The following is an 11783-nucleotide window of genomic DNA, read 5'->3' as shown; positions in this document are numbered from 1 at the left end:
AGTGTGGAATCCTGCTTTTCCCACAGTCAGGGGCAGCACAGAAGACAAAGAAACCAACTTCAGAAATTAGCGTAATTTACTGAAATTCAGAACTGCAAAGAATTGCAAAAGGATAAGCTAAGCAATGCATCTAATCATTACTATAAATGACTGCCTACAGTGATGAAGAAAGACACATCACTACTTACCTTAATACTTTACCATTGTTCAGGTCTGCCCATTCAACTGGGGAAACTATTGTCACAATACTGGGGAAACACTCCTTGCAAATAGGAAATTCTGCAGATGCAATCTCCTACAGGCAACGAGGCTTCTGACCGCACTGGGAGAGGGCCCTTTTTTATAATGTTGAATAAACAAGCTACCATAAACATTCTACAGCAGGAATGTCTGGTTTTATTCTCCTATTGGGATGCTCCCAAGGCCACGGAGGGCTTCAGGAGGAACCAAGGGAGTTGTCTGTGACCCTACGCCCAAAATAAGGCCAGATGTGGCCTTGTCTGGCTTCTAAATAGGGAAAGGTAAATCCATGTTTTGCCAGTGAGCAGATATTGATAACATTTGGTTAGAAGGTCAATCTAGAGATCAATTTTTGGTCAAGACCTGTTGTTGCTGCCTTAGTCAGGGCCTGTTGATCAAGACTTAGTACTTCAATACCTCATCCCTCAAAGTGTTCAAGGACAGCTTCTGAGCCAGGCTCTGAGCAGCCATCTCCAATACAAGTTACCCTCCATGCCCAAGGCAAGGGGTCAGAACAAGATGATTTCCAAAGTCCCTTCCACCCTAAACTATTATATGGCTCCTCAAGTAGATGTTGCCCCTCCCCCAGTGAGATCCATTACACACATCCCCACAGAGCCCAGAACATGGAACCCACCCCGCTGTGACATCAGCCCCAGGGCCGAGGGCACCACGGGCAGCGTGGCCGCTGCAGGCACTGTGGCTGTGGCTGTGCTGCTGCACGGAACTCTCAGTGCTTGCAGCTGACACGTGCCTCTGGCAGCCATGAATTGGCTCGGCCTCCTCGTCCTGCTGACCGTGGCTGGGCTGGCACAGAGCATCCAGTACACTTGCGGGTGAGTGGCCCCAGGACCTGGGAGGGAACCACAGCAACACTTGCGACATTCCCTGGAGGGGACCCACCTGTCCCCCATGGCTGGGCCACAGCTTCACACCCACCACAGGAAGCCTCAGTTCCTTGCCAGCAGCCAGGTGCTGGCACAGACAGATGCACACCCCATGGGCTTCCCTGGCCTGCAGTGTGTGCAAGCCCTTGTGGGGAGGGCAGAGGGCTGAGCTTCAGCCTGAGCCACAGCAGGCCATGAAGCAGCATGGAAATGATTTTCTGCTTGCAGAGGGAGCTGTGGGCTCCGAGCCCCACCACCTGTCAACAGCCCCATGACTTATTCCTACGGCGACGTGGCTTATGACTATGGCATAACACGCATCGTGGGTGGCATGGGTGCCGCGGAAGCAGAATGGCCCTGGATTGTTAGCATCCAGCACCCCTGGGTACCAGGCCTGGGACACTGGTGTGGAGGGTCCCTCATCACTGCAGATTGGGTCCTCACAGCAGCCCACTGCTTTGACAAGATCAGGTAAGGAGGAGCAGGGAATGGGGACATCCTCACAACACCAGCAGGTGCCCTGTCAGCAGCACCACCAGCAACTCCCATCCTCTTTCCTCTCAGGCAGCCAGGCTGCCAAACTGCTCAGGAGAAGCCTGGGCTTGTGCCAAGGCTTCCTAACAGCCTCCAGCTTGACATTCCCTCAGCCTAAGGCATGTGAGGGCACTCACACCTGCCAGAGCACTGCTCCCTCTCTGCCTTGCCATGCAGAGATCTGGCAACTGCTGGGCTGCTGTGACTCCTTCTCAGCCCTCCCTCCATCTCCTTTGCAGTAACATCAGCATGCTGTATGTGGTGATTGGGGCCACACAGTTGACTCAGCCAGGCCCTGGGGTACAAGTGCGCAGCGTCAAGAAGGTGGTGATACACAGCGACTACAAGCCTAGCGACTACAGCTACGACATTGCCCTGATGCAACTGGACCGTCCAGTCCTGTGCAGCTCCTACATCCAGCTGGCCTGTGTGGCTGACCCCACCCTAAGAGTCTCAGAGCTCATCAACTGCTGGATTGCTGGCTGGGGTGTCACTACTGCAAGAAGTGAGTACCAAGAGCAATGTCTAGGCCAGCTCAGCACACTGGGGAGAGGGTTTGGATTTCCCCAGAGCAGAGGCCAAAGCCAGGCTACAGGATGTACACCTCTGTAGAGACGGGTCTGGCCCTAGGGAAAGGGATTCTCCAGACAGGGAAGGAGAACTGCCATGGTGCTGACAGGGGCTTATTCCTTTCCCTGCTCACAGATCTAGATTCAGCTGATCACCTTCAGCAGGCCAAGGTCCAGCTCATTGATGTCCAGCTCTGCAACAGCAGTGACTGGTACTCAGGGAAAATCCACCCCTACAACTTGTGTGCTGGTTACCCACAGGGCAACATTGATTCCTGCAAGGTAGGAGTGTACCACGAGCCACTCAGCCCCCAGCAGCACCGGCATCCCAGGCAGCACCACCCCAACACAGCCCAGGGCCTGCTTTGCCCGACCACTCAGTCACTCTCCCAGCCCCACCTCCCATCCTCGACTCCTGTGGGGGCTTCCCACACACTCCCCATCCACACCTGCCTGCCCAGGCCTCCGCTTGTGCCAAAAGCCCAGAAAGCCCAGCTAATGATCCTGGTAGCCCAGAGGCCCAGGTGCCAAATGTCCATCCTCTGCACATCCAGGAGCCCTGTGCAGAGATGACAGAGAGAGCCCTACCCTACAAGAACCCAAGTCATTCACAGCCAAGCTTCTGGAGGCTCCAGCCCCTGAGCAGAGCCTTTCTCTGCCCAGAATACAGCTCTGGCAGGGGCTGTGGGATAGAAGGAGACAGCCCCTGTGCTGGCAGGTGCCACCAACACCACCTTAATCCTCTGTGCTCTGCTGCAGGGTGACAGCGGTGGTCCTCTCATGTGCCAGGACAACAACGCTGATTACTGGTGGGTCATTGGACTAACCAGCTTTGGAACAGGCTGTGCCAGAGCAATGAGGCCTGGAGTCTACATCTCCACTCAGGACTTCTTTGACTGGATCGATTACAACATGCGTATAAACACAGTTAAAAGTGCTCCTTGAGCAGCAGGACAGGCAGGATGCAGGGCAAGCTGCAGTGCAGCACAACCACTTCCTGCTGATCCAAAGGCAGCCTCAGGGTCAAAACCCTGCTCTGTCCTGACCACTCTCATTTCCACTGTGCACACAGACACTGGAGTTGATTTAGTTGTTGAAATAAAGTTACCTTGGTTCACAGGGGACCGTCTTTTTAGTGCAATTCTGAATTCTGGGCAAGACAAGAAATGCCATGCTCAGCACCTGCCGAATGAGCCTGGGGGCACCAAGGGACAGAGCAGCTCCAAAGAGCTCCAAAGTGCCTGGTCATAGACAAGAGTGCTCTGAGCTACCATAGGCTGGAGGAACCTGGTACATCAAGCCTAGGAAAGGGATAGGAAAAAAGCAGACACCTTGGGGGTGGTGCTCAAAAGTACATGGGCTGCTGATTTAGGGCCTGGTGTGAGCCTGGGCTAAGGGAACACATCTGGCAAACTCCCAAGCATGACAAGAGAAACTCTTGGCTCCTGACTGGAGTGCCAGTGCCCTAAGGCAGACCCAGATTTCATGGGCAGCAAAGGGGGATTGATGTGCCAGGTGGTCACACTTCACAGATACTCAAAGGAGGAGCTGGGGTCATTCTGGGGAGAGGAACTTGGCAGGAACAGTAGGAAAGCACAGGAATGGCAAGGTGTGTGGGCCAACACCACCTGCAACACCAAGGCTGTTCACAGGCAGGGCCAGCCTGTGAGCCAGGGGGAAGTGATGCCTGGGCTTTTGGCTCCATATCTGGGAGGAGATGAGGGCAGAGAAAGGGACGAGTTGAGGGGCTGTATAAGCCTGGCCAAGGGAGAGAAGGAGCAATCAAAGAGCCAGCTGCACAGACACCAACTGCAGCTTGCTGAGCTTGTTTTCCAGAGTGCTGCACAGAATCACTACAGGATGGGAAAGAACCTTCTTATCTCAACTCACTAATTAACAAATCACCTACAACCTGTACAAATCTGCACCAAAATTTTTGTCCTTTCCATTCAAACTTTGATTCTGTTGGGCCAGGAGACTTGTTGAAGGGTAGACTTGGGTTAGACTGCCCTGGCGTTGTCTTGTTGAAGGCAGTTTTCACCTCTCTTTTCCAGGTGAAGGCAAGTGAACATTGACTTTCTTCATCTAATGGAATGCTTCAAAATGCCTTGGGCTAAGTGTCACTCCATCTGCTTCTGAACACTCTTCTTGGCTTCCAGTGATGCCTTAAAGAACCTAGAAACAAAACAGCACACCTTCGACATAATGTTAGTATAGGAGGTATTATAAAGGCTGAGCTTCATTGGAGGCCTCCTGTGGCAGATATGGCAAATGTCCACAGAATTCCTCCCCCACATGAGGTGAATACAGTTTTATAAGCTTAGCAAATTAGCATATTTGACAAAAATCACCAATTAGGACCACAAATTGTGAAGTAATTCCTCCCTCAGTTCAACAGTCTCTAAATCCTCCCGCACTCCCCACCCCCCATCCAGATAGAAACCAAATTTTGTTTATGAAAACACATCTCAAAGAGCTGTTTCCAGCCTTGGTTCCCAAGAAGAACCAAGATAGGATTAGGGGCTTTGTACTCTCCACAGCATGGAGCTCCGAAATACGTTTTGTCTGTCTGCTTAGGGAAAAGGTAGGGAAAAGTACTGGGAAACTAACCACAGATACAACAACAGGCTACAGAGCTACAAATGTATGTGTAAAGAATACAGAGAACATATAAAAGAAAATAGGCAAAAATGAATCTGGCATCACCAGGCCAATGGAGTCCTGTCTCACAGTGGGTGGCACTCTTCCACCTCTCTTAATCAAGATGTGCTATGCTGAGAACAACCACCCCACTTCTGTACTGGTCCCTGCCACCTGCATAAGGTTCTTCAAATATTTCCTGATGTCAGAAGCTGCTTGCTCACTAAAGACACTGAGTGAAAGAGTGTTACTCAGGGTTGGGGATAGCCGTTACCCTGTCCAGTGAGCAGACCAGCTTAGAGTTGCCCAATCATCTTGGAACAACCTTATTGCACTGTCTTGGCAAAACTCTGCTGCCCAAACAATTTCTCCCAGTTCTGTGCAACCTCAGCCACGGACATCCCCTTACCTAAATCAGGGATATTTCCCATCATATCAAACACTTCAAGGCATGTGAAACCCCTTTTTGCATGCCAAGAAGGGACTTCCACTCCCTTCTGTGTGTGCTCTAGCACCCATTGTGTGGCACAAGGGATACAAGGCTCTCCCTGTGCCTGTCACCAAAAGCTTCAAGCAGAGACCTGAGCTTCTCCACCTCACAACTTATGGGGGCCTCCACAACTCCTCTGTGGCCACCTTAGGCTGATCATGCTGTACATGAATTCTCCACCCACTACCCATGATTTCACCGAATCTGCACCAAAATTCACAACAATAGAACGGCTCAAACCCACCCTTTTATTTTACACAGACTCTGCAGATGGAGTTATAACATTCCTCCTCTGTCTCCTTCCCACCCTGACAATTCCAGTAGTTGTATATTTGGAGGAGGGAGGCTCTAGAGGTACTCCTCTACATTCCTATCTGGGCTGCTATAGTGCTGAAGAAACTCCCCTATGTGACTATTCCAGAGGCAAGTGTTGCTCCAGTGAGCTGCCAGGTGCCCTGTTCAATTCCCCACCTACGCCACTCTCACCTCGTCAGAGCAGGTGACTGTACCCATTCCACCCTGAGGTTCTGTCAGCAGAGTCACAGATGTCTCATTCGATAAAGAGCCACCAGCTCCTGCTGCAGCTGTCAGTATCATCCAGGTTTAAAGGACAGGTGTCTGCCAAGGAAGGCGGGAGCCTCCTTTGGAATGAAAATGTGACCCCCCCCTTCCCTCCAAATTATTCTAAGGTTGAAATTACTGGGTTTTCAGGCAAAGATATGAGAACAGGAATAACAGTTCTGCGACAATGCGTTATTTTTCCCAGCCCCAGGCAGCTCTGGAGTGCCCGGCTCGGGTGCCTCTGCTTCTCAGCAGGACCGGTGCTTGTTGCAATTCCCTGGTGCTTTTGCTGCTGCACACCAGGGTGGGTTGGCCGCATTATGCCATTGGCGAGAGGGAGGAAACAGAGAGGCGAAAGAATTGTCCAATTCATCCGCATGGATGGCTGGAAAGCTTTAACGGCCATGGGAGCTGCAGTAGAAAAGCTACGAACTGCCCCCAACTCCGCATGGACGAAAACAGCAACAAGACCGGGGAGGCGCCGGATTTTATAGGGGGCGAGACAAGGAGGGCAGAAGCCCACCCGCCCAATGGGGACAGGCTCCATGGCAGTGACGTGGACCACAGCAACCAACGAGAACACAGCATAAAACAGCACAGCTGGGCAGTGGTGCCAGGCTACTGCAAGCAGCAGCTGCAAGCAGCTGGGAGAGGGACCCTCTGTGAAGGGGGAAGGAGTCAGGATCGCCTTCCCAGTGAGGTTGGGTGTTGGAAAGATCCCAGTTCAACACCTGCTCTTGTGAGCAGAAGCACACCTACAGAAAGGAGAAAAGCAGTTTAGGACAGAATTCCACTGTGGCAGCAAATTCACCCCACAGCAGCAGCAAACTGGACCGTTCCCTTCCGGCCCTGAGAGTGAAAGAGAGTGAGGAGCTGAGCTTAGCCCCTCAACCCCAGCCAAAATCTCACAGTATCTGAACATGTCCCAAGAGAACCTCACTGCTCAGAGACAGTAGCAAACTGCACCCTTCCCACTCCTCCTTGGCTGTATCTTTTGTCTCTCTTAAGTATATGTTGTTCCCATCTCTTAGGCAACAAATGGGAGAAAATTCCCTAAGAGAAAAGGAGGGGGAAAAAATCCCAGTCTCCAAGAAGTGTCCGTTCCCCTGGCCTGCTCCCTGTGCCCTCTGTCACGTGAAGGGTGCACAGCCTCTGGTCCTGGGCTCCTGCCAGCCAGAGCTCAATCTGCAGCTGGCACAGCTCCCTGCCCCAAATGGATTCCTCAGCCACTGCCTGCCGTGGGGACTGCACAGCCTCATCCCGCAAGAAGAGGGGCCTAAAGAAAGCAGCAGGGAGTTTTCTTACAAGGGCAGGTCCTGACAGGACAAGGGGCAATGGCTTTACAGTGACAGAGGTAGCTTTAGATGAGATCATAGGAAGGAATTCTTGACTGTGAGGAATACGAGGAATTCTTGCTGATATACTGTCATGGGTTACCCAGAGCAGCTGTGGATGCCTGTTTTTCATGTAGGCAGGGTCAGCACAGAAGACACAGACACTGACTTCAGGAATAAATGTAATTTACTATAATTCAAACCTGGAAAGAATTGCAAAAGGATAAGTAAGCAGGACATCAAATCATTAGCAAAGAATTGCAAAAGGATAAACTATGAAATGCATCTAATCATTACTATAAACAACTGCCGACAGTGATGAGGAAAGACACATCACAAGTTACCCTAATCCTTAACATTATCCAGGCCTGCCCATCAACTGGGGGGAAGCCACTGTCACAGCGAAGGACTGGGGAACCACTGACAGCAACTGGGAAACCCTGCAGGTACCTTCCCCTACAGGCAGTGAGGTTACTGACTGTGCTGTGAGAGGTCCCTGTTTTTATACTGTGGAATAAGCAAGATACCAAAACTTCTAGTGCAGTAACAACTGGCTTCATTCTCCTAATGGGATGCTCCCAAGGCCTTGGAAGGCTTCAGGAGGAACCAAGGGAGTTGTTTGTGATCACATACCCACAAACAAGGTGAGATAGGGCCTTGTCCAGTCCATAAGTATGGAAAGATAAATCCATATTTTGCCAGTGAGTGCACATAGATAACATTTGTTTGGAAGATTCATCCAGAGGCTAACTCTTGGTCAAGGCCTGTTGTTCTGGCCTTAGTTAGGGCCTTTTGATCAGGACTTAGTACTTCAATGCCCCATCCCTCAAAATATTCAAGGACAGCTTCTGACCCAGGCTGTGCACACTGTGGACAACTGGGTCTAGTGCAAGCCATCCCTCCCTGCCCATGGTAGCAGGTTGGAGCTACATGATCTTCAAGGTCCATTCCAGCCCAAACTATTCTATTGCTCCTTGATTCGATGCAGCTCCTCCCACCATGGGCCCCATGACACACATCCCCACAGAGCCCAGAACATGGAACCCCCCCCTCCATGACATCAGCCCCAGGGCCAAGGGCAGCACAAGCAGCGTGGCTGCTGCAGGCACTGTGGCTGTGGCTGTGCTGCTGCATGGAGCTCTCAGTGCTTGCAGCTGACACGTGCCTCTGGCAGCCATGAATTGGCTCGGCCTCCTCATCCTGCTGATCATGGCTGGGCTGGCACAGAGCATCCAGTACACTTGCAGGTGAGTGGCCCCAGGCCCTGGGAGGGAACCATGACAACACTTGTGACCTTCCCTGGAGGGGACACCCGCCATGGGGTATGAGCATAGAAGCCCACTGTGATTCCCCTTCATGGCTTGGCCAGGAGGAGCTGGCTAAATAAGAAGGGAGGGGAACAATGGAACTAGCCAGAAAATAAAAAACTTTAATTGTGAAAATAACAAATGTCACACAGGTACAGAGGCTAGGTTCCAAAGACTCCTTGGGCGGGGCAAATGCAACCAGGTAAGGGGCACAATGTCCAATCAGAAAGGTGAACTCAGGATATGACCTTATATGAAAAAGGTCTCAATGAAAGGTGAAGGAAAACGGGAAACTTGATCAAATATAGGAAGGTTCTAAAAGCATACTACTAACTCCCATGACCCCATGTTTCCCACTGTGGCCAGGTCAGGTGTCCCTTCTCGGCATACTGTTTGCCACGGTCTGAGGCCAAAACCTTCTGTAAAAGCATCTGAGGTAAAAACATCACTAGGACAAGATCCCACAGTGGGAAGCTTCAGTTCCTTGGCAGCAGCCAGGTGCTGGCACAGACAGACGCACACCCCATGGGCTTCCCTGGCCTGCAGTGCATGCAAGCCCTTTGGGGAGGGCAGAGGGCTGAGCTTCAGCCTGAGCCACAGCAAGCCATGAAGCAGCATGGAAATGACTTTCTGCTTGCAGAGGGAGCTGCGGGCTCCGAGCTGTGCCATCTGTCTACCACCCCACAACTAATTACTACAGCGACGCGGCTTATGACTCCAGCATGACACGCATCGTGGGTGGCACAGGTGCCCTGCCAGGGGCCTGGCCCTGGATGGTCAGCATCCAGCACCCCTGGATACCAGGCCTGAAGCATCTGTGTGGAGGGTCCCTCATCAGCACACAGTGGGTCCTCACAGCAGCCCACTGCTTCGACGAGGTCACGTAAGGAGGAGCAGGGAATGGGGACATCCCCACAACACCAGCAGTTGCCCTGTCAGCAGCACCACCTGCTACTCCTGTCCCGTTTCCTCTCAGGCAGCCAGGCTGCCACAGTGCTCAGGAGAAGCCTGGGCTTGTACCAAGGCTTCCTAACAGCCTCCAGCTTGACATTCCCCCAGCCTAAGGCATGCAAGGGCACTCACACCTGCCAGAGCACTGCTCCCTCTCTGCCTTGCCATGCAGAGATCTGGCAACTGCTGGGTGGCTATGGCACATGGCTCTGCTCCCTCTCAGCCCTCTCTCCATCTCCTTTGCAGTAACATCAGTCTGCTGTACGTGGTGATTGGTGCCACACAGTTGACTCAGTCCGGCCGTGGGGCACAAGTGCACCATGTCAAGCAGGTGCTGATGCACCAGTACTACAACCCTGATGACATGAGCTATGATATTGCCCTGATGGAATTGGACCATCCTGTCCAGTGCAGCCCCTACATCCAGCTGGCCTGTGTGGCTGACCCCACCCTAAGAGTCTCAGAGCTGCAGAACTGCTGGGTGGCTGGCTGGGGTTCCACTGCTGCAAGAGGTGAGTCCCCAAGAGCGACTCCTGGGCCAGCTCAGCAGACTGGAGAGGGTTTGGGTTTCCCCAGAGCAGAGGCCAAAGTTGGAATCAGGCTGCAGGATATATCCCTCTGCAGAAATGGGCCTGGCCCAATTCCCAAAGGCAGGTGAGAGCTCCAGTTCCTCTGCAGATGCAAAGCCAAGCCATGGATCCACCACAAGACAGCCATGGGAGGAGAACTGGGAAGGAGCTGTTGAGGGCTCATTCCTTTCTCTTGCTCACAGGTCAAAAATCAAGTGATCACCTCCAGGAGGCCAAGGTCCAGCTCATCAATGTCCAGCTCTGCAACAGCACCTTCTGGTACTCAGGGAAAATCCACCCCTACAACTTGTGTGCTGGTTACCCTCAGGGCAACATTGACACCTGCCAGGTAGGAGCGTACCACGAGCCACTCAGCCCCCAGCAGCACCGGCATCCCAGGCAGCACCACCCCAACACAGCCCAGGGCCTGCTTTGCCTGGCCACTCAGTCACCCTCCCAGCCCCACCTCCCCCCCGACTCCTGTGGGGGCTTCCCACACACTCCCCATCCACACCTGCCTGCCCAGGCCTCCGCTTGTGCCAAAAGCCCAGAAAGCCCAGCTAATGGGCCTGGTAGCCCAGAGGCCCAGGTGCCAAACGTCCATCCTCTGCACATCCAGGAGCCCTGTGCAGAGACGACAGAGAGAGCCCTACCCTACAAGAACCCAAGTCATTCACAGCCAAGCTTCTGGAGGCTCCAGCCCCTGAGCAGAGCCTTCCTCTGCCCAGAATACAGCTCTGGCAGGGGCTGTGGGATAGAAGGAGACAGGCCCTGTGCTGGCAGGTGCCACCAACACCACCTTAATCCTCTGTGCTCTGCTGCAGGGTGACAGCGGTGGTCCTCTCATGTGCCAAGAGAAAAACAGTGACTACTGGTGGGTCATCGGAATAACCAGCTGGGGAAGAGGCTGTGCCAGAGCAAGGCGTCCTGGAATCTACATCTCCACTCAGTACTTCTATGACTGGATCCTATTCCACATGAACCTGAGCCCAGATGCAAGTTCCTCTCCAACATCACGGGCATGTAGTCATTTTTTGATCACTTCACACCCCTGGAGTCATTATATTACCACCCCACAACCCTCTCAGAAGCCATGGCCAAGACCAACTCCCTCTCCAAAACCAACTCCAGTACCAACATTAGGCAAAGTAGACTCCTGTCCATTTCCCATCAAGATTCTGGTGGAATTCTTTACTCAAGTGAAGGAACTCCTCCAGCAGACCTTTGGTCAAAACACATCTTGAGCAGCAGGACAGCCATGGTCCAGAGCACACTGCAGTGCATCGCAACCATTTCCTGCTGATCCAAAGGCAGCCTGAGTGTCAAAAGCCTTCTCTGTCCTGACCACACTCCTCTTCTGTGTGCACACAGACACCACAGTTGTCTTACCTGAATGAAGTAAAATTGTCTATGGTCACAGGGAATCATCTTTTTGGTCCAATTTCAACTTCTGGGCAAAGCAAGGACTTCCATGGTTGGCACTTGCAGAATGAGCCTGAGGGCAGACTTGCCAGGCGCAAAAGGACAGAGTGGCTCCAAAGAGCTCCAAAGTGCCTGGTCAGAGAGGAGAATGCTCTGAGTCACTGTGGGCCGGAGGAACCTGGTACATCAAGCCTAGGAAAGGGATAGGAAAAAAGCAGACACCTTGGGGGTGGTGCTCAAATGCACATGGGCTCCTGATTTAGGGCCTGGTGTGAGCCT

General features: G+C 52.6%; 2 protein-coding genes across 3 annotated transcripts; both read left to right on the top strand.

Annotated features, from left to right (window-relative positions):
• Nucleotides 1-947: 947 nt before the first annotated feature.
• Nucleotides 948-3359, top strand: LOC128804837 (acrosin-like). The gene is made up of 5 exons (XM_053973063.1): nt 948-1076; nt 1356-1598; nt 1901-2166; nt 2367-2512; nt 2990-3359. The coding sequence occupies exons 1-5, from the start codon at nt 1006-1008 to the stop codon at nt 3173-3175; spliced, it is 912 nt and encodes a 303-aa protein (XP_053829038.1). The 5' UTR covers nt 948-1005; the 3' UTR covers nt 3176-3359.
• Nucleotides 3360-8323: 4964 nt separating this feature from the next.
• LOC128804836 (acrosin-like) lies at nt 8324-11506 on the top strand. Of its 2 annotated transcripts, XM_053973062.1 has the most exons (7): nt 8480-8502; nt 8715-8764; nt 8929-8998; nt 9203-9445; nt 9760-10025; nt 10286-10431; nt 10907-11506. In XM_053973062.1, exons 4-7 carry the CDS (start codon nt 9285-9287, stop codon nt 11324-11326), a joined length of 993 nt encoding a protein of 330 aa, XP_053829037.1. In that variant the 5' UTR covers nt 8480-8502; nt 8715-8764; nt 8929-8998; nt 9203-9284; the 3' UTR covers nt 11327-11506. The 2 variants fall into 2 exon arrangements, with proteins under 2 accessions (XP_053829036.1, XP_053829037.1); XM_053973061.1 differs by lacking the exons at nt 8715-8764; nt 8929-8998 and having other exon boundaries at nt 8324-8502.
• Nucleotides 11507-11783: the final 277 nt, after the last annotated feature.

The sequence above is a fragment of the Vidua macroura genome, chromosome 3 (assembly GCF_024509145.1).
Source record: "Vidua macroura isolate BioBank_ID:100142 chromosome 3, ASM2450914v1, whole genome shotgun sequence".
Taxonomy (NCBI): domain Eukaryota; kingdom Metazoa; phylum Chordata; class Aves; order Passeriformes; family Viduidae; genus Vidua; species Vidua macroura.
Note: the sequence above shows the minus strand (reverse complement) of the source record. Positions and strands in the feature narration are given on the sequence as shown.

Bases quoted from the DNA above. Each gene is read 5' to 3' on its own strand.
- LOC128804836 (XM_053973061.1), top strand. From the start codon at position 8,432: ATGAATTGGCTCGGCCTCCTCATCCTGCTGATCATGGCTGGGCTGGCA. The intron at 8,503-9,202 runs GTGAGTGGCCCC...TTCTGCTTGCAG, and splicing joins AGCATCCAGTACACTTGCAG to AGGGAGCTGCGGGCTCCGAG. The intron at 10,026-10,285 runs GTGAGTCCCCAA...TCTTGCTCACAG, and splicing joins GGGTTCCACTGCTGCAAGAG to GTCAAAAATCAAGTGATCAC.
- LOC128804837 (XM_053973063.1), top strand. From the start codon at position 1,006: ATGAATTGGCTCGGCCTCCTCGTCCTGCTGACCGTGGCTGGGCTGGCA. The intron at 1,077-1,355 runs GTGAGTGGCCCC...TTCTGCTTGCAG, and splicing joins AGCATCCAGTACACTTGCGG to AGGGAGCTGTGGGCTCCGAG. The intron at 2,167-2,366 runs GTGAGTACCAAG...CCCTGCTCACAG, and splicing joins GGGTGTCACTACTGCAAGAA to ATCTAGATTCAGCTGATCAC.